The 27010-nt window shown below is 33.3% G+C and overlaps 3 protein-coding genes across 3 annotated transcripts; 2 read left to right on the top strand and 1 right to left on the bottom strand.

Moving 5' to 3' along the window:
• Positions 1 to 2490: 2490 nt before the first annotated feature.
• LOC134230545 (protein TRC8 homolog) lies at positions 2491 to 8718 on the bottom strand. The gene is made up of 2 exons (XM_062712375.1): positions 8466 to 8718; positions 2491 to 5215 (listed from the first exon to the last, which is right to left on the bottom strand). Exons 1-2 carry the CDS (start codon positions 8638 to 8640, stop codon positions 3414 to 3416), a joined length of 1977 nt encoding a protein of 658 aa, XP_062568359.1. The 5' UTR covers positions 8641 to 8718; the 3' UTR covers positions 2491 to 3413.
• Positions 8719 to 8928: 210 nt separating this feature from the next.
• Positions 8929 to 14130, top strand: LOC134230544 (RING finger protein 145-like). Its single transcript, XM_062712374.1, has 3 exons — positions 8929 to 8986; positions 10892 to 11073; positions 11722 to 14130. Exons 2-3 carry the CDS (start codon positions 10896 to 10898, stop codon positions 13440 to 13442), a joined length of 1899 nt encoding a protein of 632 aa, XP_062568358.1. The 5' UTR covers positions 8929 to 8986; positions 10892 to 10895; the 3' UTR covers positions 13443 to 14130.
• Positions 14131 to 18886: 4756 nt separating this feature from the next.
• Positions 18887 to 20909, top strand: LOC134230543 (RING finger protein 145-like). Its single transcript, XM_062712373.1, has 2 exons — positions 18887 to 19042; positions 19234 to 20909. Exons 1-2 carry the CDS (start codon positions 18895 to 18897, stop codon positions 20796 to 20798), a joined length of 1713 nt encoding a protein of 570 aa, XP_062568357.1. The 5' UTR covers positions 18887 to 18894; the 3' UTR covers positions 20799 to 20909.
• Positions 20910 to 27010: the final 6101 nt, after the last annotated feature.

Raw genomic sequence — 27010 nt, 5'->3', positions numbered from 1 at the left:
CTTGGGTCATGGGCAATCTTTGTGTGAAATGAGAACCTACCAAGTTTATTCATAAGAAAGATATGGACTGGACACGAATTATGAAATTTTTCTTCCAGTGACCTTGAAGTTCCCCAAATGACCTTGGGTCAAGGTCATGACACCCCTTTGGTCATGGGCAATCTTTGTGTGAAATGAGAACCTACCAAGTTTATTCATATAAAGAAAGATATGGACCGGACATGAATTATGAAATTTTTCTTCCGGTGACCTTGAAGTTCCCCAAATGACCTTGGGTCAAGGTCATGACACACCCTTGGGTCATGGGCAATCTTTATGTAGAGTAGTATATTCTAATGTCCCTCTGTAAGAAAGATATGGACCGGACACGATTGCACAGACAGACGGACGGACGGACGGACGGACGGACAAGGTGATTCCTATATACCCCCCAAATTTCGTTTGCGGGGAGATATAAAAAGCACTCGGCAGGTGTGACCGTTCGACGAAGGATGCTAAGCACTCCTTTCCGATTCCATGGATTCTAGAGGTTCATGATGGCCCTGCTCAAAGTTTGTATCGTTTAAATCGACTTCTGATCAAGTTCACTGTTCGGTATCTTCACATTGCTCATTTTGCCGAGATTGTTTTATTGTAATATTGTTTTAAAATTGCAGGAAGTATTCAGTACAAAAACGAACAAGCTAAACTTTTAAACTTTGAGACATCTTTCAAGTACGTACGAGTTTATCATATTAATATTAATAACTGGTATTTGGTGGCATGGGCGTTCACATTTCAATTTAACCTATAAAAAAAATCCTAAATAAAATTCATTTTATTCAAATCATTTTAAGAATTATATATATCAATTCATCGTTTTGTGTCTTCTTTGATATCGCATTCCGATGTTGACTGACCAAAGCAAAACACATTGAAATTTAAAAGTATATAAAAAACTAAAACAATCTATAGAACACTAGATAAATAAAAAAGAACCAGCTTTTTTTCTAAAGATAAAAATACTAGCTGTGGTGACATCAACTCGACATTCAGGTATACATGAATCGGACATTCACAAAGTAATTACATGTATCGACGATGTTTTATCAAAACAATAGTTATTTTCATTCGTATATTGACTGTGAACTTGAATTGAAAGACACCACTTAGTCTGCCATTTATGTTTAATTTTTAGATGTTTTCCTGACTATAGACGATTCCACTATCAACTGCTTATGGTATTTTTATCTTCTAACTTATTCGCTACGCAAAGAGCTTGCTCCAATATGATGTACATGTATTTTAAATCGAGGCAGACTATTCATTGATAAGTTGATGTTACAGGGATTTCAGCAGTTTCGTTTAAATTCAGTAATTTATTCGTAAATTTGTGTTCGTTATAATGACCTTGTTAATAAATATAACCTATTATTTGGTCGTATTTTGGCTTACTTGTATCATACCAATTGTTAGGCCTTTGTTTTTAAACTGAATTGACTAAGGATAGTTCCGCCATATGGCTCACGGCAGGTATGACCGGTTAACAGAGGATGCTTACTCCTCCTAGGCACCTGATCCCACCTCTGGAATTTTCAGGGGCCCTCTTGACATATTGGTATTGTATATATTGACAACTGTTCGATATCTTTACCATTTACATCTTTCTAACGTCCCTTTCAAAAATGTTTCACTTAAATGGAGACGTCCCCATTTGCCAGTGGCGCGCTGACTATTTTTATTTAGGAATAGATATAGATGTAGGTATGTAGGCTCAGCACTCAGGACCACAGAACAATAATGTATCTTTCTTGTGTCAAACCTACTGCGACGCACGACCTTGGTTTATAGGGAAGTGTACACGGTCTCATCTGAAGGAGCTGTCTCCACGCCCTAAAGTGGAATTCGAAAAAGTGGCGCCTTTTCAAGAGAAATGAACATATAAACACTGAAGATTAAAATGACCATGCTGTAATTTATAAACTACGTAACAAAAGCAGATACAGTACTTTTTCTCATTGAGAAATGCAAATAATAAAAATTCAGGAAAAAATTCCAGTCCACAGTATAGCAGCTGAGAGATCTATAAGAGGGGAAGGACTGAAAAGGGAAATTAAATTGCCACGAAGAAATAATTAAAAACCCTTTTGTTACTAAACAATACAGTATTACACATTTTCAAAGAATTGGCAGTTTTAGTGACCTAATTATCTAAAAACATACATGAAAACTTAAAAAAAAAAAGTTATACGTCTTTATATAGACCTAGGTCAGTAACGAAAATGTATCACTTTTATGTTTCATCAATTTGTTTTAAAATTATAATTCAGTTCAGAGTTGATTATGTATTTCATAAAAGTCTGTTTTAGATTCAGTTTAAAATTATTACCATTCAGATGACAGAATTAACACCTTGTACATAATATGATGTATTTTGTCTTATACTCTCATATGCCTAATGAAGATGTCTAAAACAAAATTTGTGGGTGAATTGACAGAAAAAGAGCTAGACAAACAAATTACATGTTATTTCTTTAGAGCACCTGTAGGGACTGACATTTATAATTGTACATGTACACACACTTAAAATGTTATGTTTTGTTTTTCATCAATTCAATTGGATTCATACATACACAGAACTGTAAATTGTAAATATGAAATAAAATTTACATGTACATTCAGCATGATCAGTATAAGTACTATATTTGCAACAAATCAGAATTATTACTTTTATTATACATCGACATTGATAACAAATCAAACAATAAATAAATACTCAAAAATCACTTTTAGTCTTAAATCATAACAAATACATACATACATGTATAAGGGTATCTTCATGTATATGTGCAGTGCAGTACATAATTAGACATAATATTTGCTGTATTAGAAACATTAAGTATATGAGGACAGACTAAGCAGAATTTGCTTTAACATGTTGCACATCATAGATTTAAAATAAGCAGAGCACTTTTAAATTCTATTACATTTATCAAAATAACTGTAGCACTTCTAAGTATTCTGGCAGATTAGATATAAATACACCATGCATGTTGCATGATGAGGGAAAATAAGAGAATGAAAATTCATAGCACTGAAATCTTAATTTTGGATATCATCAATTCTATACCCATGATAACAGCATCTGTCTATGTCGACAAATTAACACACCATGCTGTATTTAATCTGTGGACAAGGCCTGTTGCTGCTATAGGACTGATGACATCCATAAGAGTTCAGTGCTTGTGTACTTGTATTTTCAACAATGAAAATAATAAATTTAAATGAACAAAGATCTGATCCAATCTGTTTCTGAGAAGAAAACAAAATTAATCTTCAAACACTTTCACTTCCTGTTTAAAGTTTGAGGATATCAAGGAGGATCATTGCTCAACCAGAAAAGAAATAACTGATATATAATATATAGTTTTTGGCTAGTCTTGCTGCACTCTTAGTGTATTAGCTGGCTGGAAAGTTCCATTATTCAGCTGTCTACCAACATCCTGTCTTCCTATCAACACTGGGTTCAATGGCTGCTGGAAGCCATCCTGGAAGCCATTTGGTGCCGCAACCCCAGGATCCAACTCTTCAAAATCATCCTCCTGATTATTGTTTTCTTGAGTCTCACTTGTGACACTGTCTGGAGCATAAATAAGTTTGTGACAGAGTGGACAGTTATCCTGAACATAAAGCCATTTCCTAAGACATACACCATGAAAGTAATGGTTACATCGTGTTATTCTAGCATTGTTTAATTCATGATAGCAAATAGCACACACATCATTTAAAGTCTCCAGCTCCGATTTAGAAGCCAGTGGCAGAGAGTTAATTTTGTTAACTGCAGTTCGGCGTTTGGTAAAAACTTGCCATCCATTCTTTGCTTGAACCCATATATTACAGTAAGCATGTATACACATCATAATAGCACGTATCGCTCCCCCCGATTCAAAGACCATAATCCAGGCCCCATTGCAAAACAGAAATATTCCAAATAAAAACTCTATAGTATTTCCTGCTGATTGTATATAATACACATAGTCATCTAAACCCTCCCAGAAAGTGTTTCTGTAGGCATCTAAAAGAAATAAGGCATACACTGTTAATGATACAATCACTTTTAACATCACTTCCACACTAAATGCAGTCACAGCCAACAACCACGTACTAACACTATAGTGACTCCATAAATACATAAGTAAACATGTGGGAAATGTCAACAGAAATATACACATTGATAGCACCCGCAAATGTCGCACCACATGACTGCTCTGTGACGCACTGAGGGACATCAGAATTGGGTGAATCATGCTGTGAATGAAATGAGAGATGGCAGTAAGAAGCAGACAGAAGTTTTTACAGAGTCTTGCTAGTCTAATGTCTGGTGTAAGTCCAGTCAGCCCTGTTTGAAGGCCCAGAATAAAGAACAGAATCGCAGACACCGTCCCCATATTACGATCCTCCTCCGAGTCAGATCCTACACAGAATGCCAAGAAAACGCCCACGTGATGCGCCAAGAATGACACTATACTCGTCATGCCCAGCATGGCGACAAAGTTCTCACAGCTCTGTGTGAATAATTTGATAATGATCGACTGATAGTCTAAAGAGTGTACAGAGATCAGTGTAGCTTCTCTTTGGTACAGCTCTTCAAGACACAACATGGTGAAATGATAAAATAGTCTAGATATCCAAAATAATCGTAGCACTTTTGGTACCCTTAGTCTGATCCAGTGATGTTCAACAAATCCTTGAATTCCAATAGCACTAATGGTTATCTTTATCACATTGTATATCCGTCTTAGTGTCCAAACTACAGCTCTGACACAGATCCATACTTCTGCGAATAGAACGCTAGACGGAATCACTATGGATATCAGAGTCACCCAATATAAATACCCAATATCCTGAGACACTACACACACAATGGAAGGAAACATAAAGGATGACATAATTCCCAGTGAAATAAGTGCCCTGATTCCATTTCTAGGTAAAGTTCTTTTCCTTAGGGTCCATATATAAGTGAATGTGTAGGACAAGAAAATCTGTGTGACTGCATTCTGCATGATGTCATAATAGTTATGTTTGACATCCGAGGAATGCTTGATGTCCAGTGGTACAGGAAAGTTCTGGTTCCACTGGTAGGACATGTAGAGCAGGCTGAGAAGAGTGACCAAGCTGTAGATGTCCTGTAACTGGCCAGTGGTCAGCAAAAAGACACAGAGGGCCAGGACAAACACTGTAACAGAGAAAAAAAGGTCAGTCAATCTCTATTTAACACAATACATGTAGGACAAACATTGTAACTATGAGAAAATAGGTCACTCGATCTCAAAAATGACACTCCTACTAAATTACATGTTTACAAAGTACCAAGAAAATTTCTAATTCACTTTGTCATAACAAAAATAAATTTCCTATGGCTAATATATACACCTTTAAACATGTTAAATGACATTAATATTAAACTGCACCACCACTGAGATCAATTTTGCCATGAAAATTTTCACTTTTTTGTCCAGAATCCTTGTTTTATCAATGACCTTATAGGGTACAGTAAAACTCATTTACATGTAGTACAAACACGGATATTGCAAATTCACGGGTAAAGTGAAATTATCTTGGATCCCCAGCTATAAAAATTTAAAGAATTCGTTGTACATATGATATATAACAAATTACAGATATAGCAAAGTAATTTCAATGGTCCCAGTGACTTTGTTATAAAATAGTTTTACTGTAACAGTTTGAGTACACTGTAATATTATCTGAAAATTTTTTTCTTCAATGAAATGCTATACATATTTTAAACTAGGCCATTTAAAAAATAAAACATTGACTAAATTATTTAATGTATATGATTATTTATCAAATCTTAAAGATATAATCCACATTATGCTTTGGCTTATCTGAGCTGAGATTAAGCTCCTCTGGCCAGGATATAGGGTATTTGGACGGGATCCTTCACTGACCACGGCATCTGTCTACACATCCAGACAACCCGAATCTCATTCATGAGATTTCTTCAGCATAAATGAACTCAGAATACGATATTTCTCATAATATTAATGCCAATTATATGTCCTCTTTAATTCTATATTAATTTAACCACAAAACATTTTCTTCAAACGAATAAAACATATTCTCTTACAGACTAAAATTAGTCTAAACAGCTTGAGTACATCATGATCTGGAACTATATTCATGATTTGTATTGTAATATTTCCGCCAAAATATCTTACATTTTCCAGGCTTTTATATGATTTTGATATTTATGCCAGGAAAAGTTCAGAACCATCATCATACAAAAACTGGAAATTTTGCTGTTTCCAACCAGAGTTAATTTTCAATACTTGCGAACTGAACTAGATGCTGAAATCAGAATTTATCAAGATCGAGGCCTAGAATAATGTTTCTAGTTCTCACCAATATCATTCCTATACAGGACTTGCAAGATTTTAAAAAGCACAAAATGAAAACTAAATAAATCTCAACAGTCTGATATAATGTTGTCATCCTATTGAATAATTTATAAATAAACCATAAAAAACAATGATGGTATGTACTAAAAGTATTGTACTATTCATAACTTGTGAGTTTGAAATTAAATTCTTTTCGCAAGGATCTAAAATTAATCTTAAAATGCAGCCTCAGGTTGGAGACAGCAAATTCCCAGTTTTGTACTGACGCCGCGTCTGACAATTTCCTGGCACGTAAAATATCTTAATCAAAATAAAGTCTGGAAAATGTCAGATATTTTGGACTATATTTCAACTTGGCAATGCATTTTTTCCTACAGTTTTTTCACGTATGTTTTTAATATAGGAACTCTTTTTCACAGTGTGATAGGATAAAAATTAGTGCTTTGCGATATTACCGGTTAACTGGTGTATCCAGATTTCATTCTTAACAATACGTATCGCGGTATTTTTTTGTGAATACCGGTTCGGGTTCGATATGCTATAAATTGTTACAAAAAGAGTTATTTGCGCTTTTCAAGGTAAAATATGGCGGCAAGCGACGTGAAGTGTGATCAGAAACCAGAGACATGTATCTTTCAAAAACGAAACGACGACAACTGTTATATGAAACCCCTTCATGTTAAAGCTGAATCAGAGTATTACAACTTAATTAAATTCAACAAGTTTTCCCACAAAAAAAACTTATCTTGCCGCTTGCTCCAAAATAACGCGATCTGGCAATTGGAATATCAACTCGAGAATACATGTAATTTGAGTTTGTGTTTTCATTTAACCCTGACGAAAAGCAAAAAATTATTAAATATTTATATCGTGATATCATACATGTTAACTCTCCCGATTTAGGCGGGAGTCTACCGCTTTTTCACTCCATCTCCCGCCTACCGATTTAATTCAGAAATCTACCGCTTTTCTACAAAAGCTGCGTCTAAAGTATTTTTGGTTCGCTTGGGTATCCATTTTTGAAGCCACTCTCATAAAATCTCGCTAGATATCGCGTGATTTGTCTCGGAATCATACAAACGCTTTTTTGGACATAGATTTCAAGCACGGATTTGACAACGACAACAACACAAGACTACCAGTGATTACATTGGTTACGATAAATTAATCAACATCCCTGCCATGAAAAAAGAAGATACAGCTTTTAAGAATTAGATAAAAACATTTGGCATAGTCTTTAAAAGCACAGAAGCTCACAACTTTATCAATAAAGTCAATGGAAATCACTCGATTGACCAAGCCATGTGGCATATCTCTACTTTCGTTTTCGATCATCGCGGGAAATCTGATTTATATAACGAAAGATAGGAACTTGTTTTAGATCTAGATTAAACCATGTCATCATTTGTTTTGTTTAAAAACTGAATGAACATTCAGAATTATTGCTTCTAGGCTATATCAGCAAAGATCACTCTTCAAAAGGCTAAGTAAAGCAGCCAATCCAAGCAAAATGATGAGCATGAAAAATTTTTGAATGTGTACAATTTATGTCAAACTTATGGTGTTTCTGTCTTCTTCTTTGCTGTTGATATTTAAGATTAATTAGTGTAGGTACCTGATTTCATTTAAGGCTTATAATATACATGTATATTACATGAAAGATATCGATAATCCAAGCGTTAAACAACACGCGCGCAATGCTACCGCTTTTGAGGTCTGAATCTCCCTATTTTTCATCACAATAGGTTAACATGTATGGTGATATATTGCAATACAAAATATAATATTGCAATATATCACGATACGATTTTTCCGTCGCGATACCCAGCACTAATAAAAATGGTATATTAATTCACATAGTACAAAACCACAATATAATTATCATTTGAAAAGTTCAGAACTGATACCTGTCCACTTCTTTGAAGCAAACATAGCAACAGGGTCAGCTTTGTGCCATTTGAAAGAGAAGAGGAACATGATTCCAGTTGTATATGACAGTTTTATATGACATACCTTGTACAGTTAAATAATTTTATTGAAAAATAAAAATACTCAAAATATACTAACACAAAGTCATTATAAGTATCCACAAAAAATACTCAGCCCATGACATTGATGGTTGGTACTGAAACAGAGAAAATTCTGGAAAGAAGGACTTGTTAAGAATGCTGTCCATGACATATAATGGAGGCAGTCTGACTATCAGCTCCCACATGGCTTCTATCCGCTCTCTCCATGTCATCTTCTGATGTGGTCTCTGGATCTTAAATCACAAGTTATTACGTAAATGCTGTAACGAATATTTTCATGACGTTTGTTTCCTTTCCGGCTTTCGGGTTTCCTTTTAACCCTAATCAAATTTGCCAAAACGAAATACGTATCTTGCTTTTATCGCCTAAACATGAAATTTTAAAAAGTTATAATTTTTTAAATATTCCATAAAATTGTAGTTTAATCAAGATTTTCTGGTATTAATTATAAAATTCAGCATTGTCTATCTTTTCGTTTTGTTTCTTACAGGGATATTCATTTCCGGTTTAAAGAGAAAGTTGATCAAACGTGACGTATACACAAATAGAATTCAACAGGTAACTAGCATAGGAATAAGTGTTATTATTAGAAAAAAAACCCAAATATTCTTTACAGGTTGTCATATAGTAAGAAAACTGCTCCGCCACATAACTAGACTTTGTATCATTAAGTACTCTATTACAGACAAAATTATACAACTAGTGAACTACCATATTTCGTATGATTAAATTTATTTTCATTTTGTTATGTTTACATGAAAAACCAAAATTCTTGCAGACATAAGATTTGGGAATGACGATAGTGTATGTAAGGTTGTTAAACTTTGTAGAATTCTATTTAGAATCTTCATTTAGTCTCCATATCAAATGGCCCAATCTGGTCACCATATCATGATTATGGTGACCAGCAGGTCCAGTCTAAAGACTATTTCTACCTACGTAGGTATTAATAGCTACCTAGGTATTTAAAGCTACCCAAAGTAGCTATTTTTACCTACTTTCTGCTGTACTTGCATTTTGTGGCCAAATGCAGGAACGGCGCAACATGGTGAGCACAAAATTTCTTGATACAGTCACACTGATGATAAATATGACAAAAATTTGGCGAAAAAATGAAAACTTCGTATATTATCAATTTTGCATAGAAACTAATGTAAAATTGCCGATTTAGGAAGTAATCATTTTTTGGCCAAAATTTTGTCGTTTTCATGATTAGTGTGACCGTATCAAAAAATATGGTATTCACCAAATTGCGCCGTTTGGTCTTTTGGTCGCAAAATGCAGAAATTATATAAAGTAGGTAAAAATAGCTACTCTGGGTAGCTTTAAATACCTAGGTAGCTATTAATAGCTACGTAGGTAGAAATAGTCTTTGGACTGGACCTGACCAGATTGGGCCATTTGCTAAAGCTCAATAGGGCTTTCAGAAAAACATGCCATTGTGCTAACACACACCATGCCATCACACCAACACACAACTCATCATCGTGCTATCACAACATTGAACAACATGCTGTCTCGCTAAAACAAGTTCAGACAGCATGCTGTCGCGCTCACACACAACACGCTGTCATGCTAACACAAGATTGCACAACACACTGTAGCACTAACACACAACTCGCAACGGCATGTTGTGTGTTAACACAATGGTGTGTTGCTTGAAAGTGTGTTAGTGTGTCAGCATGTTGTCCAAACTCATGTAAGCGTGTTGTGTGTAATTAGCAGGTCAGCGTGTTTTTCTGAACATGCTATTGAGCTTTAGCAAATGGCCTTATCCAGACATCATACATGATACATATCACACAATAAGAAAAAAATAATTATATACTAGCATTACAAAATAACACATTCTTATCTAGAATCAAATCTTGTCAGAGCTGGTATATTTTTCTCATTTCCAGTTACAAGATGAAGCGCAATATTTATTTAAGCAATGACTCATTACTTTTTGATAGATATAGTCTCATAACTGCAAAGGTGTGTGCAAACAAATTGAGTGACACCTGTTAGCGCCTTATGAGCAATTTTCTAATTTTACATGTATTGTAGCAAAGTTCATTGATATAATAACATCCATTTGTACATGTCCTTTGAATTTCTTCACAATATTGATCACAAGAAACTTTTATATAAATTGTTAACATGCAACCTGTCAAATAAAATCAATTTGGACATTCAAACCCAGTTTAAGGAGATGCATAGGACACACTGTCTTGTTGTAAACCATTTATATGTCGAGTATGTTTCTTTGGCATGTTTGGTGAAAAGTTTTGTCCCAGTGTTATAGATGAATTTGCTTACCTAATGGCCTCATTCGAAAGACTTGCATTGCACTTGGCTTTGGATCTGTTGCTCATTGTTATGAAAATTTATGGAAGCTCATCATTTTTTCAGACATCAGATATGCATTCAGGTATTTGTTAACATTTCTTTAAATTTAAGAAATATATTTCTGTTTTCTAGAAAAATGGGTCCCTTTAAATTAAAGAGGGAGTACCTGCTTGCTTCAGTGTGTGTGATTCTGAGGGTACCTTCCCTATTTATAATGGAGGTGTGGTTCAGAACAGATCCTCAGCGAGCCATAGATGCACGCTCAGTAGACCCTGGCCATGCTGAATTCATCACAACGATGGTCTACTACTCAAGTAAGTTTTATAAAATCAGTATTATCCATTGGCTAGTAAGAATAATTTAAGTCAATGTTGAAAATGAGTGTAGACATGTAATTATAGCAATAAATAGTAGAATCTATATAGGTTAGCAGCACTTTTCATGGAATACATGTAGTGTTGTAAAGAATTATGAATTAAAACTAGATTATTTACTTGGTCATGTTGGTTATGCCCTTGCAATATTTGAATTTTTAGCATATTTAGATGACCTCAATACTGCATTAGCAAGTAAATTTGCTAAAGTCATGTGACTCCGACATCACCTGACAAGTCTAAATAAAAAAATCTTAACTTCCTCAACATAATATTTGTCAGATATCAGTGAATCCCTAAAAAGAACCGCCCATCCTTGTAAAGAATGCATTTTTTTATCTGAAACTTTATAGATTTTTTCATTTGTTACTTCAGAAATCATCTTGGGCTTAGGGAGAAGCAGAGTTGCTCATTCATTGAAATTGAATTTTTTCTTTTACACAAAGCCTGATTTTTCCTGTTTCTAGTGGGGCTAAGGTTTTTATAGCCAGGAAAAATCTTTTGATAGATAACAGTGTAGTCTCTTGAGTCTGTTATTTTTCATTGCCCATGGTACTTTATGGTAAATATGTCTCATCTCCTTTTCAGTTTTGGCCTTTGCTGTAGCAGTTTTATTGATGCCCCTCAGGAAGTTAGTGTCTCTTTATATGTACATTGTGAGCCTAGTCCTGCTTCTTATGGCTCATCACCTTGCACAGATTTTTGTGGAAATGGAGGTAGATGAACCAGAGACTTACATTTTTAGTGACAGTGCAGCTCTCAAACGATTAGGTCTTCATTTAACCGCTCAGTGTGTGATGGCAGCCCTCATTGCGTATCTGATTGACATCACTTCCTGGAAACGGTTTGTCCTCCTCGTGTACACCCTTCCTATGATAGCCAGGATAGCAGGCATCCCACTCGCTGCCCTGGAACACATACATCACTTCTGTTCCTTATTTACTGTGATTTTAATTATGTTATTTTTATTCAACAACATTGGATTTGTGCTAGATATAGTCAAAGAAAACTTGATTCGGTGGAAGGCGTTGGCAGACACTATAGGCTGGATCTCCCTTCTGTTCACAGCCTGGCACACCATCCTCCTACCCATTCAGTTCCTTGTCTTCTGGATTGTCCTCTTCTGTACCCAGCTTTATGTGTACATGATTAAGACACCAATAAGCCTGTCACAAGAGGGCTGGCTTCTATTTATTCTGGCTTGTGTGGGGGAGTGTTGTGCTACACCCATCAGCCTTATAGCTCTCTGTATCACTATAGCTTATGCATCATACTACATCCTGACCCTCACTAAACTGTACCTCCAGGGATGGACAGCATTTACTGCTGACCATGATGTGATGAGGGGATGGACAGAGGGTTTTACAATGATGTTAATAGCTGTACAGACCGGTCTATTGGACCTTAAACCTCTTCAGAGGGCATTCCTCATGTGTGTATTGCTCTTCATTGTGGCATCTTCACTCATCCAGTCTATGTATGAGATGGCAGACCCAATTCTGCTTGCTCTGAGTGCTTCACACAATAAAAATGTATTCAAACATGTCCGAGCAATACTTCTTTTTACATTCCTGTGGTTGTTTCCCCTTTACATGACATACTCCATATGCCAATACTTTGACCTGGATTTCTGGCTTCTGGTCATCATGTCCAGCTGCCTATTAACATCAGTGCAAGTTGTTGGATCGTTAGTGATTTATTCTTTATTTATGTATGATGGACTCAGAACTGAGCCGTGGGATTCACTGGATGATATTGTGTATTACACTCGATCTTTTGTGAGGATTCTGGAGTTCATTGTTGCAGTGTTTGTAGTGTGTTATGGAATGAAGGAATCCATCTTTGGTGAATGGAGTTGGATAAATTCCTCCATTTTAATTATTCACTGTTATTTCAATGTGTGGCAGAGACTCCAGAGTGGATGGAAGACTTTTCTGTTGAGGAGAGAAGCCGTCAAGAAATTGGAATCCCTTCCATCAGCCTCTCCCCAGCAGCTAGAGGAATACAATGACGTCTGCCCAATTTGTTACCAGGCTCTCTCGTCTGCAAAAATCACTCCCTGTGGACACTTCTTCCATGCAACTTGCCTCAAAAAATGGCTTTATGTAAAAGACACATGCCCTATGTGTCACAAAAAGCTGCATGAAACCGTAGAGGAATCCCAGAATTCATATGAGGAGAGACCTGCTCAAAATGATGTTAATCCCACAGAAAATGAAGAGGAAAACTCGGAAGCAGAATCAGAACTATCTATTCAGAGTGAGGAAGATTTAGAACTCTCAGATGACAGTTCTGGAGACTCAGTATAGTCTTCTCTGGATGAGGTTTAACAGATCTTGTTCTACTCTGAGCTGAAGCCATGTGAAATTAAAAAGAATGAAAATTATGGTGATATCATTACTTCAGTATTTGCAATGTTAGTGATTTATGATAACAGCATACATATGTGTTTGAAAGAAACCTTTGTGTTACAACTTGAATGATTTATTATTATATTATATCTAAGATATACCATAATGAAGAAGTCAACAGATATAATGCTAATATAGAGTAACACATTATTATTTTCAGATCTCAGTACTTGTAACATTCTCTGCAAATTTTGTTATTAAAGAAATTAATGAAAAACTTTGCTGAAATGACATTTTGAATTAAAAGTTTCATATTGATAATTTAAATAACTAACAGGTGTAAATATTAAAAGTGAGGATTAAAATTTATCCTTCTCTATTTTTTCAAGAAAATTTGGAAATAGCTTTATGCATGTAAGTTAGTACTGATAAATCAAATGTTAGGGAAAAAAAATTAAAATCCCTTATTCAGGTATTCAAATTAAGATCAGTGTTCAAGAACACATGGTTGTGTCCAAGATGTATGTATTTTAAGGACATGCTAAAAAGAAACTCTTTTTCAAAATCATAAAAAAAAACATTGTTGTCAGAAAGAAAGTCAAAGAAATAAGTTTATAGCAACATTATTTTGCCAGCATACAATATAATTTTTAGCTCACCTCAACGAAGTTGGGGGAGCTTATTTCCCTCGGCTTCGGTGTCATGTCGGCGTCCCAGGTTAAGTTTTTTGGAGCAGTTTTCTTTTTAAGTACTTCTATGTCCTATATTGATAAGACATGCATGGAAGATGGTTCTAGTGTGTTTCATTGTACCAGTCAAAGTTTCAGATGCTGCAATTTCAGCGAAGGAATGACCAGGTTAAAGTTTTTGGTGCAGGTTAACATTTTTGGTGCAGTTTTTGGTGGAGGTTTCATTTCCAAGTAACTATAAGCCCTATGTTGACCAAACTTGCATGGATGGTACATCTAAGGATGCATACTAACAGGCTTGCTTCGGATGCTGAATCTGACCTACATTTTCCGGTTGAGTGAACAGGTTAAAGTTTTTGGTGCAGGTTTCATTTCCAAGTAACTATAAGCCCTATGTTGACCAAACTTGTATGAATGGTACATCTAAGGATGCATACTACTGGGCTTGCTTCAGATGCTGAATCTGACCATCATTTTCCAGTTGAGTGAACAGGTTAAAGTTTTTGGTGTAGGTTACATTTCCAAGTAACTATAAGCTCTATATTGACCAAACTTGCATGGATGATACATATAAGGATGCATACTACCAGGCTTGCTTCGGATGCTGAATCTGACCTACATTTTCTGGTTGAGTGAACAGGTTAAAGTTTTTGGTGCAGGTTTCATTTCCATGTAACTATAAGCCCTATGTTGACCAAACTTGCATGGATGATACATCTAAGGATGCATACTGGATGCTGAATCTGACCTACATTTTCCGGTTGAGTGAACAGGTCAAAGTTTTTGGTGCAGGTTTCATTTCCAAGTAACTATAAGCCCTATGTTGACCAAACTTGCATGGATGATACATCTAAGGATGCATACTACCAGGCTTGCTTCGGATGCTGAATCTGACCTACATTTTCTGGTTGAGTGAATAGGTTAAAGTTTTTCGTGAGTGATTCATTTCCAAGTAACTATAAGCCCTATGTTGACCAAACTTGCATGGATGATACATCTAAGGATGCATACTACCAGGCTTGCTTTGGATGCTGAATCTGACCAACATTTTCTGGTTGAGTGAACAGGTTAAAGTTTTTGGTGTAGGTTTCATTTCCAAGTAACTATAAGCTCTATATTGACCAAACTTGCATGGACGATACATCTTAGGATGCACACTAATGGACTTGCTTTGGATGCTTTAAATAACATACATTTTTAGTTAATAGAAAGGTAAAAGTTATGGGTGCAGGTCTATTACCAAAAAACTATAAGGCTTATATAACATTGTATAAACCAAACTTGCACAAATGTTGCATCAAGAGATGAAAACTCTCAAATTTGCTTCAGATGCTGGATTTTGATTACATTTTCATGAAGAAGAACTAGTTTAAATTTTTTATGTAGGTCTATTTCAAAGTATCAGATCAAAATTGCTTAAATATTTTCATTTTTGGAATGTACACTTTTTGTTGGTTAATTGTGTGACTTTGCCTTACTTAAAGACAACATTCGTTGAGGTGAGCTCTGTAATCTCTGATTACCTATGTTTCTTCAATATTTTCCCCAGTTTCCTTTCAAGTAGCAACCCAAGCTAATTTTTTTTTTTATTTTAGAGTGGAAATTTGCATTTTTTTTTTTTTTTGTAGTATTCTAGAGAATTGATTTTGTTTACATACATGACCAAAAATAAAGCCAAAGTATATACATGTACATACTGTATATCCATCCCCTGCAAATCCTTAGGTTTTCCTGTTATTTCCATATAAACTAATGTCCTGTCAATATATCATTTGAATTCAATTCTCCACATTATCTTATTATTAAAAAGGTTGTTCATGGCAAGTTTCCTTTGTATGTTGTTAAAAGGGGAATGTACATTATAAAGGATATTTTTTGTTGAATATTATCATTGGTATTCAAGAGTTTTCAATGTTTCCAATGTTTGAGTATATGTAACAATTTGATATGGTTTATTGTGCTTCTAGTCAAAATCAATTTATTTTTTCATCGGTTTGTGAATAAATAAAACTGTATGTCAAATGAAATTAATTATTTTTTTTTTTTATTTACCTTATATGGTACAAAGGCTCTGTGTGTCAAATAAAATTAATTATTATTATTATTATTATTATTTACACCTTATATGGTACAAAGGCTCAAGTAAACATTGTCATATTTTTTCCTATACCGGGTATGTCATTCTTTTCTCCATTACATTCTCAGACCAATTTCAACCAAACTTGCCATATAATATATATTCTTTGATAATGTGATTTCAAATTTGTTTATATGAAAGATCACACACTTTCAAGTCAAGAGGATTTAGCTAAAATACTTGGAAAAATAGTTATGGAATCGTTTAACAGTCAGGGGCATAACTTAAACAAGTTATTTTCAAAAATAACTCAATGAGTTATTTTTTTGTCTCAATGAGTTACTTCTCTTTGCTATGTCCTACTTTTTCCCAACCTTAATAACTCAAACACGTTATTTTTCCAAAATAGCTTCAATAAATAAATAACTTATTTATTTTGTGTTATTTCTCCCTAACTTCACACCCCGTGCACCAAAGGATTTTGCTCGTGCACCAAGACAAAAACAAATGTTTGACTAAATATAAACCTTGCTCAATGCAGAAAAAGTTTTCAAAGTCTTGGGAAAAGTGGGGATTTTTTTTATTTAATGATTAAAATTGGACATATACACCATGTGGATAAAACCACAAAATAAGGAGTAAAATGCTGTTTATCTCCACCTTCTCACCAATTCTCCATTGGAGTCGGTGAACTCCAACTAGTATGACATAATGGAATCCCAAAATGCAATGCAAAATGGCAGGAAACATGAAATTTCCAAGAAATCAATGTCCAAGTAGGATATAAAAATAACTTATTTAAGTTATTTTTCAAAAAAAAATTTTGTGTGTGAAATAATGTAAAATAACTCATTTGAGTTATTTTTGAAAATAACTTGTTTGAGTTATGCCCCTGACTGTTTAAAGAGATATGTTTTAGAAAAGACAGGACATCCTTCCATGGACTAGACTTTCTGCTAGGAATTAAGAGGTCTGAAACGATAAACCTGACTGTTATATACATGTAATACTGTACAGGGTGTCCCATAATATATGATACCATTTTTAATTATTGTCAGAAACGCAGGTGTTGACCAATTTCTATGAAATTTGTCTCATGAAATACTAGTATTTGAGTAAATACAATATTTAGCAACAAATAATTTCAGTTAAAAATTTTCACATAGTTGGAGTAATGTAGCCACTCAATTACGTCAAAAAATGCTAAAAATTGCATTTGAAGCGAAATTGATTTATCAAATAAGCTGGCTACCCTCATTTCAAAACTGTAATTATCAAATCCAGTCTTATGATATTGTTCCTAAACATCAATCTAAATCTTTAATTTATCTAACAAGGCATATATCCATGAAAATCTAGATTATAACTAAAGAAAAGCGCATTGTTATTTTAAGTTATGGAATTTTGTGCAATTTTTTACATGATCATTACCCAAATTGGATGTCATTTAGAGGACATTTGTTAAAAACAATAACATTTTTCAAAGTGAACTCATTTTGTCTTGTTCCTTTCATTGTCCATAAAATTTTTGTGAATAAAATTGGACAGTATATGCAATGTTTATAGTGCATTTGTTGTGAATCAATATTCATTACATTTTATTTTATATATTCATGAAATGGTTTCATATATTTTGGGACACCCTGTACATGAACTTTAATACAATAACAAATCAATATCTTACCACACTTAGAGTTATTTACATCTTTTAATTATGCTAGATGCGATCCTTGAAACACACTAACTGAGTTGTATTTGACATAAATGTACTCAATGCTGAAAGAAATTTTTCTTGTTCACTTAACTTTCGCTTTCAGTTTATAGAAATTCGACACCAGTTTTTGCAAAGAACACCATTTAAATGTTTTTTTTATATATCTATAAAAATTACAAAACCCGCTTAGTTGGACCTATTTCAAGAACAGCACATACACTGTATAAGGTGACGAATATTAACTCATTAAGGATATCCGATCCTCAGCCAGGAAAGATAACTCCAAAAATTGATATTTAAATTGAAATGCATCAAAATGAAGCTTAAAATTTAATTTTTTTCATGCAACAATTTTCATTTTATTTATCTTTATAAGATTAGAGCTCTTTGGAAGTTTTAGAAAAGGTCATATAAAAGTTGATATTTGTACCCTATAAAAGGAGAAAAAAAATACAGTTTTGGAGAAATGAGATTTTCTTGAATCCAGCCATAGATATCAATGTTTATTAGCATTATATAAAATGAGAAGTGATTTGTGATGTCTTGCAATGATAACAAAAGCCTTTTGCACTATGTATTATAGAATACATGACGGAAAAAAAGACAAAAAATACCAAATAAGTATAAAAATCATAACAATTTCTCTGAATGCCTGGATACCTGTCATTTTTTAACCTAAAATATATTTGTTGATCAATTTGCAATGAGAAAATGCATTGCTCATATTCCAGTTCGCTTTTTCTGCAAAAATATTGGAGATTTGATAATTTTCCCTATATAATATGATTAACTTTTATCATTAACTTTAAGGAAATACTGTGGATAAATTTACATAACTTTGTGGATTCAGAGATACTTTTATGAGTATTTTTGATTACTTAACTGCTAATTTTATAAACCTGAGGATCGGACTACCTTAACTCATAAGCAATGTCGTTGGAAGGCACTAATACTAGAGATCACCTTGTTGAGGGACTGGTTGTAGTCCTGAAATTGCCAGCTCTGTTTCTCTTTGAGTTTTGGCGTCTGACAAGCACCGAACATTCTTCTCTGTATCAAAGCATCGTCGACCTATCAGGTAGGTATAGCACTCATTCCATTATCAGTACAATAAACTTTAATTAACGTTTTTTAAAACTAAAATTTTTGATAATGTATGTGTATCTTTTTTAAATTTAAATGAATAGTTTTAATAAAGATATATAGGATGCCATATAAGTGTCTGTATGAATCTTGTTTCACCAACAATAATTTATCTTACTTTTTCAGTACCAGTTGCATCAACGGTGATAGTATTTCTTCCAAAGTTCTACATTTTCCAGATTTACAAGTTCCTAGCTAGTGTGTTTGTACTGGTTTTAATTCATTTTCAAACCCAAAAGGTTATTGAATGTGACGCAAGCATTGGATATACTGACTTGATCATTAATTCTTTTCTCCTTGGAATAGCAGCTCAATTATTTGGATATTTATGCAACGGAGGCTCAAAGAACAACTTATTTTTTATGGGACATGTCGTACCAATGCTGACAAAAATATTTGATCTTCCTTTCACGGTAAACCAATGTTTGCTTTTCCTGACCAGTGGCATTTATTGTTTGTATCTGATTTGCAGAATGAAGGATGGTTTCATAATTGCAATCAAAGGAATGGAGACAGGGATTAAAACTTGGACATCTTTAGTCAACATTTTCGGTTTCCTTCCTGTTGCAAGGTCGATATCTGAATCCAGACTTTTAACACAACAACTTTTGTTATTCTGGGTGACGTATTTTGGGTCCATGATTTATTACTTTACAACACATACCACTAATGCCCATGTTTTGTCTATATCAAAAATGGATTGGTCGTCTTTTTTTGCAATTTGTGCTGGAGAATGTTGCAAAACGTATTTAGGACTTGTTTCGATGTGCGTTTCTATTTCATACATTGTCAATTTTCTGTTTAATGTACTTCACTTTTACGTTCATGGTTGGAAGGAGCAAGCCACGGATGCCGATAATTCTCCCGGTTGGTCGATAGGTATCCTTACATTTATGCTGTCAGTGGCATTTGGAATTTTAATGCCATCAAATTCTTTGCAAACTATGCTCAAAAAAGGCTTTCTGATTGAAATTATCTCAATTTATATGGCATCAAATTTTCTCAATTTGGCGTATGAATTTGCTGATCCTGCTCTATTATCACTTAGTGCAATATCAACAACAAAAGTGTCTAAACACATTCAAAGTCTCATGTTTTATATCTTTATTATAGTTTCCTTCTCATACATACTTAACATCGTTTGGCAAGTTGTTGATATTTTCCTGACTTTACCAGCAATTATTATAAGCCTGTCCAACGGAATCCAAGCGACAGCTTCAATCATGATCTATTTATTGTTTGTGTATGACGGGCTTCATGCTCATCCTTTAGAACACTTAGATGACATAGTTTATTACGTAAGGTCCACTGTGCGTTTTCTAGATTTTGCAGGGTCAGTTATTTTGGCTTGCAGTGGAATATGGTTAATTAAGTCAGGTGGACTTAGCTGGATCCAATATCCATTTTTTGTTTTACATTGCTATTCCTTATGGGAGAGATTTCAAAATGGCTGGAAAAACTTCTTGTTGAGGAGAAAGGCCGTGAGGTTGGTAGATGCCCTTCAAACTGCGACAGAAGAACAGATTCGTAACCACGATGATTTGTGTTCTATATGCCTTTGTCCGATGTCATATGCGAAAATAACTAACTGTGGACATTTTTTTCACCCGACATGTCTCAAAAAATGGATGTATGTTGGACATTCGTGTCCACATTGTCTACGAAAATTCTCAAATGTACGTCAATCCTAATACATCAGCTTAATTATCATTGAATCTTTTAAACATTGTATACGTATTTATTGCAAAGCTTTTCAAAAGAGAAAATGCAACTATGTATGAGTAATTACTTTTTATACATGTTTTAAATACTGTGTTTTTTTATATAAATAATTTATATACAAAGTAAGAATCGTATGCATTCTTTAAATTTAATTCTTTAACAAGTAATTAATTAAAAAATAAAAGTTTTGCTTGCAGAAGTCAAATAGAATTTAAACAAATATGAGAAATCAATCATTGTTAATAAGTCTTGATGATAATTATTGAAAAATCTAAATTTATATGGGTATGTTAACATTTTCTTCGTTTTAAATCTATAAATTTCCCCCACAAAAACATAACAATATGTGTACATGTATTTTGTAATATTTGTTAGATCAAAGTATTTACTATAGTTAACTTTAGTATATAACAAGTGGTTATGATTTATTTTTATAATTGTTTGATATTTGTAAATACAATGCTGATGATAAATTAAACAATACAAATGGAAAAGAATGTTTTACTTGTCAGGTTCACTATCAAAAGAAGTATTCCCCCATGTTTATTTTTAATTTCATATTAAAACCTTCTTTGAGATTGATTACATGTACTTATATATATACTTAAATGCATATCTAATAATGATTAGGTTACATATGCCCGAGGTAAATCATCACTGAGTATCAAACTATCCCATATTTTTCCCATATTGTGTCATTCACTGATTCACTAGGATAACTAATGGAGATGAACTAATACGGAATGCTCGGTGCAATCTTCTAGAAAAACAAGACCTTTGTTATAAAATACATGTGAACGCAGAAAAGGAAAGTAGATTTTCATTACACAATAAATTCATGATTCTTTTAAAATATTGAGAGTTATGAAATTTCATTATTTTACAAAGATATTTCACATATACAGATATAGTCTATAAGAGGCATTATCATTTAATCTAATTCCGTTTAGAAAGTCCAAAAATAAAGATGAATTGGACTAAAAATAGATACAGTAACTGTTGGGGAAATTATATACACTAAAAATATCAATAACGTACGTTCTATTTACATCTTTTCATACTTTTTCAAATAAACAGTTAATAAAATTTCCTAGAAGCTATGATTGAAGCTTATATAATACATGCATATATTGATTTGAATTAGACTTTATCAAGGAATCATTGACGTCTGGGGAGTTACAAATTATAGGGTAGGTAAATGTTTCTTACTAGCTCGTACGTTTATTTTCTAATTGCATTACATTTTATAAAACAGAGGAAGAGGGCATGCAAGTCGGGGACAATTAACTGTTCTTAGACAATATTTATCTCTATTTTCAAAGTTCGTGAAAGAATGGAAGCGTACAAGGCGATGTCAATTCCCCGCTCTGAGAAAAGACATTTCTCAATTCTTAAAGTTCATGAAAGCGATATATATATATTTTAAAATTATATGGTTTATATCATCTTTTACACATTTAATTCTGTATTTCATTATTTTAACATTTTATTAATAATTTATTTTTTCACTCATGTTTTTAAGATATGTGAAAACAAAAATACAAAGCTTCACGTATGATTCAAACTCTCTCCATAGCGCAGGGCTTGGCACAAGACCGACAGCGTTAGCCACTACGCTATGAAGTATATGCGTTATCGATGTGTGTCAGTGTGATTTAAATGAACGGGTTTGGTGAAGCGTAATTTTTTTCAGAAAAGATCGATTTTCATATAGAATGGGTTCAGATTCCATTTTTTTGACAAACGAGATAGATTTCACATTTACCTTTCTATCCTTTAAGCGTTAACGAAAAATGGAGACTTGACCCATTCATGTTCAAAATTCAGTTTTTATGGCTCTAGTAAACCCATATTCCACTAGATATGCTTAACTTTCAACTTTGAAAAAAGACTGTCAAATGATAAGTCGTTCAGTAAAATAAAAAAATAAAATGTTTTGAAAATGACATCACACTGAGAACATGATTTTAGAAAAATATAAAGAACGAGGGCGCTTTGGCATTCGGCAGGAATCTGGGCGTAATTATAAAGTGAAAATTTTATCGACATGTCACATGAAATTTTAACATTTTTTTAATTTATCGGGTTCCTGTGCAACAGGAAAGGGAAATATTTTCCCGATATTGAGCTTTGGTTTGCTAAAAAATAACTTGAAAATTGGCCAGATCAGGTATTTGGTACAAAATGGTACATGTTTAAGCACGTTTTTCTAAAATTTTTCTATCTCTGGGTCTTCTCTCCATGATTTTCAAACGTTAATTGTGTGTATTTTAATTCAAAGAAACGAATACACATTTTTTTAAAAAAAATGGTGAGAAGACCCAGAGACCACGAAAAATGAACTTTTCACCCAAATTTCAAATGTGTGAATGTGGTGCTTCTTTGTCCTTTTAAAGTCTTCTGTTTATTTGTAGCGGTGATAGCTCAGTAAGTTGGGCTACCAGTGTTCAGTGCACTCGAAGCGAAAAGATTTTGGTTGAGCCTTGCATGGGGCATTCATTTTTTTTTTCAAGCAAAAAATTATTTATTTTGTCAGTTTCGTTTTATGCACTGACGTATTAAAATTTTGAATTTGATAAATTTTGCTTCAGTTTGGTTCTCGAGCGAAATCAATTCCAATCTTCAATAATTCTATAATGTACATGTGCAAGTATCATGCATCTATGATATTATTATGATATGATATTAATATTTTAATTATACAATGTACGCCCTCTTTTTTTCTGAAGGAAATTATCAACCAAGATATGAAAATTATCTTCATTTACTTAATGGTAGGTTTCTGAGTAGCTCGACTGGTTTTTATACGTTTTATAACAAAAAAGTTTTGGAGAGACCTTAAATTTAATGCTGTTCATAAACAAATATAATGATTTAGATTTTAAAAAGACTAAAGGCTATCAAAAGGAGTGCTTCATATTTTAATTTTAAAAAAGTTATTTCTTCATTCTTTCTTTCTGGAAGCACCTCGAGGCGTGTATTTCATGGGCTATAAATTTGGAGTTATTCAAGTATAGCTTTTGGAATGAGAGAGTGAGAAAAAAATATTGACTGGGTATTTACAATTTTTTTTGGATAAAAACATAATATGTATAATCTTTCTTTTCTTTATTTAAGTTTCATAAAGAATGAAAAATCAATCCCATGTTAGAGAGGTTTTCTTCTTAAAAAGCATTAAGCTTCCTAATATCTCACATCGTTCATTTTTTAAAATTCATTTTAGTTATTACATAGTATAGTCTGAATTGAACAACTCAGAGAAGAAAAATAATGAAACAATTTCTTGTTCCTAATCCTTTGTCATGTTTCAAGGTGATTACTAAATCTTTGCATGTGTAGGGTCATTCATTAAATAAAGCAAAATCTCGTCTAAAAATAAGAAAACTACGTAAGAATACACATTCATACTAGTTTTCCCTCTTAAGTGTGTTGAGGTTAATCTTCATAGATAAAGAGACCTAAGACAAGCAAATATACTGTTTTAATCACTATGTTTAGATCTATTTACGAGGGATGTTCAATAAATAATGTCGTTAGCTCGATGACGTACAACATAGAAGTCATATGACATTAAGCTTGGCTTTCTCTCATTATTGAATCTTTAATGAATTGATAACAGTTTATGTAACCACTTTTCATCGCATTATTTCATTGTGGGAAGCTGGAAAACAAGGGCTATTCGAGACACTGCATTAACAATGAATGGTCAAGAATCAGTAAACTAAAGTAAAATTAAACGCTTCATTAAAGCAGCTGTAAAACTTGTTAATATCCCAAAAATATATTATCTGAAATATGTGAAATTTACAGCAAACAAAAATTATGTAATGGGCATTAAAAATGGGTACCGTCCTTGGCAACAAGGACTTACAACAACCAATGTATATTTGAAAATTTAACAAATTATCACTGATTATGTTTTACTGACTTTAAGACACATAGCAAAATTGATAGAAATAATTTTGGGGGTAGTTCACACTGTTTTAAAGAAACAATTGATAGTAAAAAAAGTTTAATACCCAAAGGGCACCCTATATTTTGAAAAATGAGTGAAAACAACAGCTTGTCGGAATATCTAAACAATTATTTTTTTTTTTAAAAATCAAAAATTGTACTTATCCACGTTTGTCTGAAATTCAAAGAGATAATGAAACTTGATTCCATTTTGCTTTAATCCCTCAAAACAAATTTACAATAAGATGCACTTGACAAAACTGTCAAGGCCTAAAAAATGCTAAGAATTGCAAGAGCACAGAAAGAGTTTTATGTTTTAATATGCTATTTTCTTAAATATTAGCGGTCTTGTTGTTCGAATTCATTTTCGGGGAGAAAGTTCAATTTCTGGAGGAGTCTAAAAACAAATTTTTTGCAAAAAAATTGAAAGGTTTATGAGAGGAAGAAAACAGAATGTGGAATTCGATATACATTAAATTTCTTCTTGACAGCGTCCAAACACTCAGGCCATGAAGAGTAAAGGAGTTTTGGGGATAAACACAAAGCAAATGTTTTTTCACACCAACAAAATTTGCCACATCTTTCAACCTATGACTTGTTTCATTTCCCAAACTTAGAAAAACTTCTATCAGAAAAAAAACAAGTACAGCAAATCATAGGATCTGCCATACTCAAATATATGTTCTAAAAACAATTAGAAATTGAATAAAAGTGTTACGGACATGTGTTTTAATTAAAAGAGAATATTTTAGTTAAATCATTCAGACTAAATCACAGAAAAGCGGGGTTTTTTTCTTTCCAAGCCGCAATGACATTATTTATTGAACGCCCCTCGTATCTTAAGCGTTGCCCAAAAACACTGATTATAATTACCGTCTTCCTTGGAAGACGGTATTGTATAGTTGAAGTTTTTTACAGTCTTCGGACTATGCACTTCCTCTCTTTTGTGATTGGTAGAAATTGCATGATGTTTTCAATTATCATTGGATGAAATACTGTTCAAGGCAAGGGAGATAACTTACTGATGATAAAAATTTTTCATTAACAATTTTGCAACATTTCCAATCTTAAAAAAATGACAAAACGAACAACAAAATCGGCACTTAATAAATCATGATATTTTTTATAGCAATAAATAAAAAGGTCTCTTTAATTTCATTATAAATAAAATTTGATAGTTATTGCTTGCAGGCTTTACAATTTGTTTTTATTCTTTTCCCCTTTCTTGTTTTAAGAGTGAAAAATGGAATCAGCCGAGGTTTGCCGAAAGCTTTTTTCTTTTCCTCGGATGACCGCAAAAAAATGGAGCGTAGCCGCAGATGACATTATTTATTGAACGCCCCGTATCATTTAGAAATACAAAATCAAGAAATTCAAAAGATATACGGCCTGTTAAGTGTAAATCTGTTTACTGTTTAAAATTGTTGCTGAAATTATTGCAAAGACGGTTAGCTTTTTTCAAAAACACTGATGAATATAATTTCCATGATACATTTGATATTGTACAGTCTTCCTCTCGTTGTTTTCATGCGTTTTGGGGAATAAAAATACCCCATAATGGCTGATACCTAGAAAATGGATGATGAAAAAATGCAAAATTATTTTGTTAAAGCACATTTTGATTGTACACACAAGTACTCTGAAGTTGACATCAAAAAGATGCTTGACTTTTTGATTGACAATATATGTTTGTTTTTGGAAACCGGGTCTTCCAACAGTCTATTGGAATTTCCATGGATACCAATTGCATCCTGTTATTATCAGACCTATTTTTGTATTTATATGAAACAGAATTTGTGCAAAATCTTGAGCGAGAAAAGAACAAAACCTTGCTGAGGCCTTCAACTCGATATTTAGATACATGTACATCGCCGACGTAAATATTTGTCAATTAACATTGGGAATTTCTATTCTTATGTCGATACGATATATTCTGGGGAGGTTGAGATAAAAGATACCACAGAGCCTGACACAACTCTTTTATATTTGGATACTACTTTTTTACTTGAAAAAGACGTAAAGGGTAATCTAACCAAACTCTATGATAAACGTGATGACTTTAACTTTTCTATCGTCAACTACCCTTACTTATGCAGCAATATACCTGCATCGCCTGCATACGGAGTTTATGTATCTCGGTTTATTAGATACGCAAGAGCATGCATGCTCTACGTAAGATGAACAATTTCTAAAACGAGTGAAATTATTGGCAAACAAATTGATGAAA

The sequence above is a fragment of the Saccostrea cucullata genome, unplaced genomic scaffold, assembly GCF_032062105.1.
Source record: "Saccostrea cucullata isolate Sc308-1 unplaced genomic scaffold, CSIRO_AGI_Scuc_v1 ctg178, whole genome shotgun sequence".
In the NCBI taxonomy this organism is placed as follows: Eukaryota; Metazoa; Mollusca; class Bivalvia; order Ostreida; family Ostreidae; genus Saccostrea; species Saccostrea cuccullata.
This window is presented reverse-complemented; position numbering and strand designations above follow the sequence as displayed.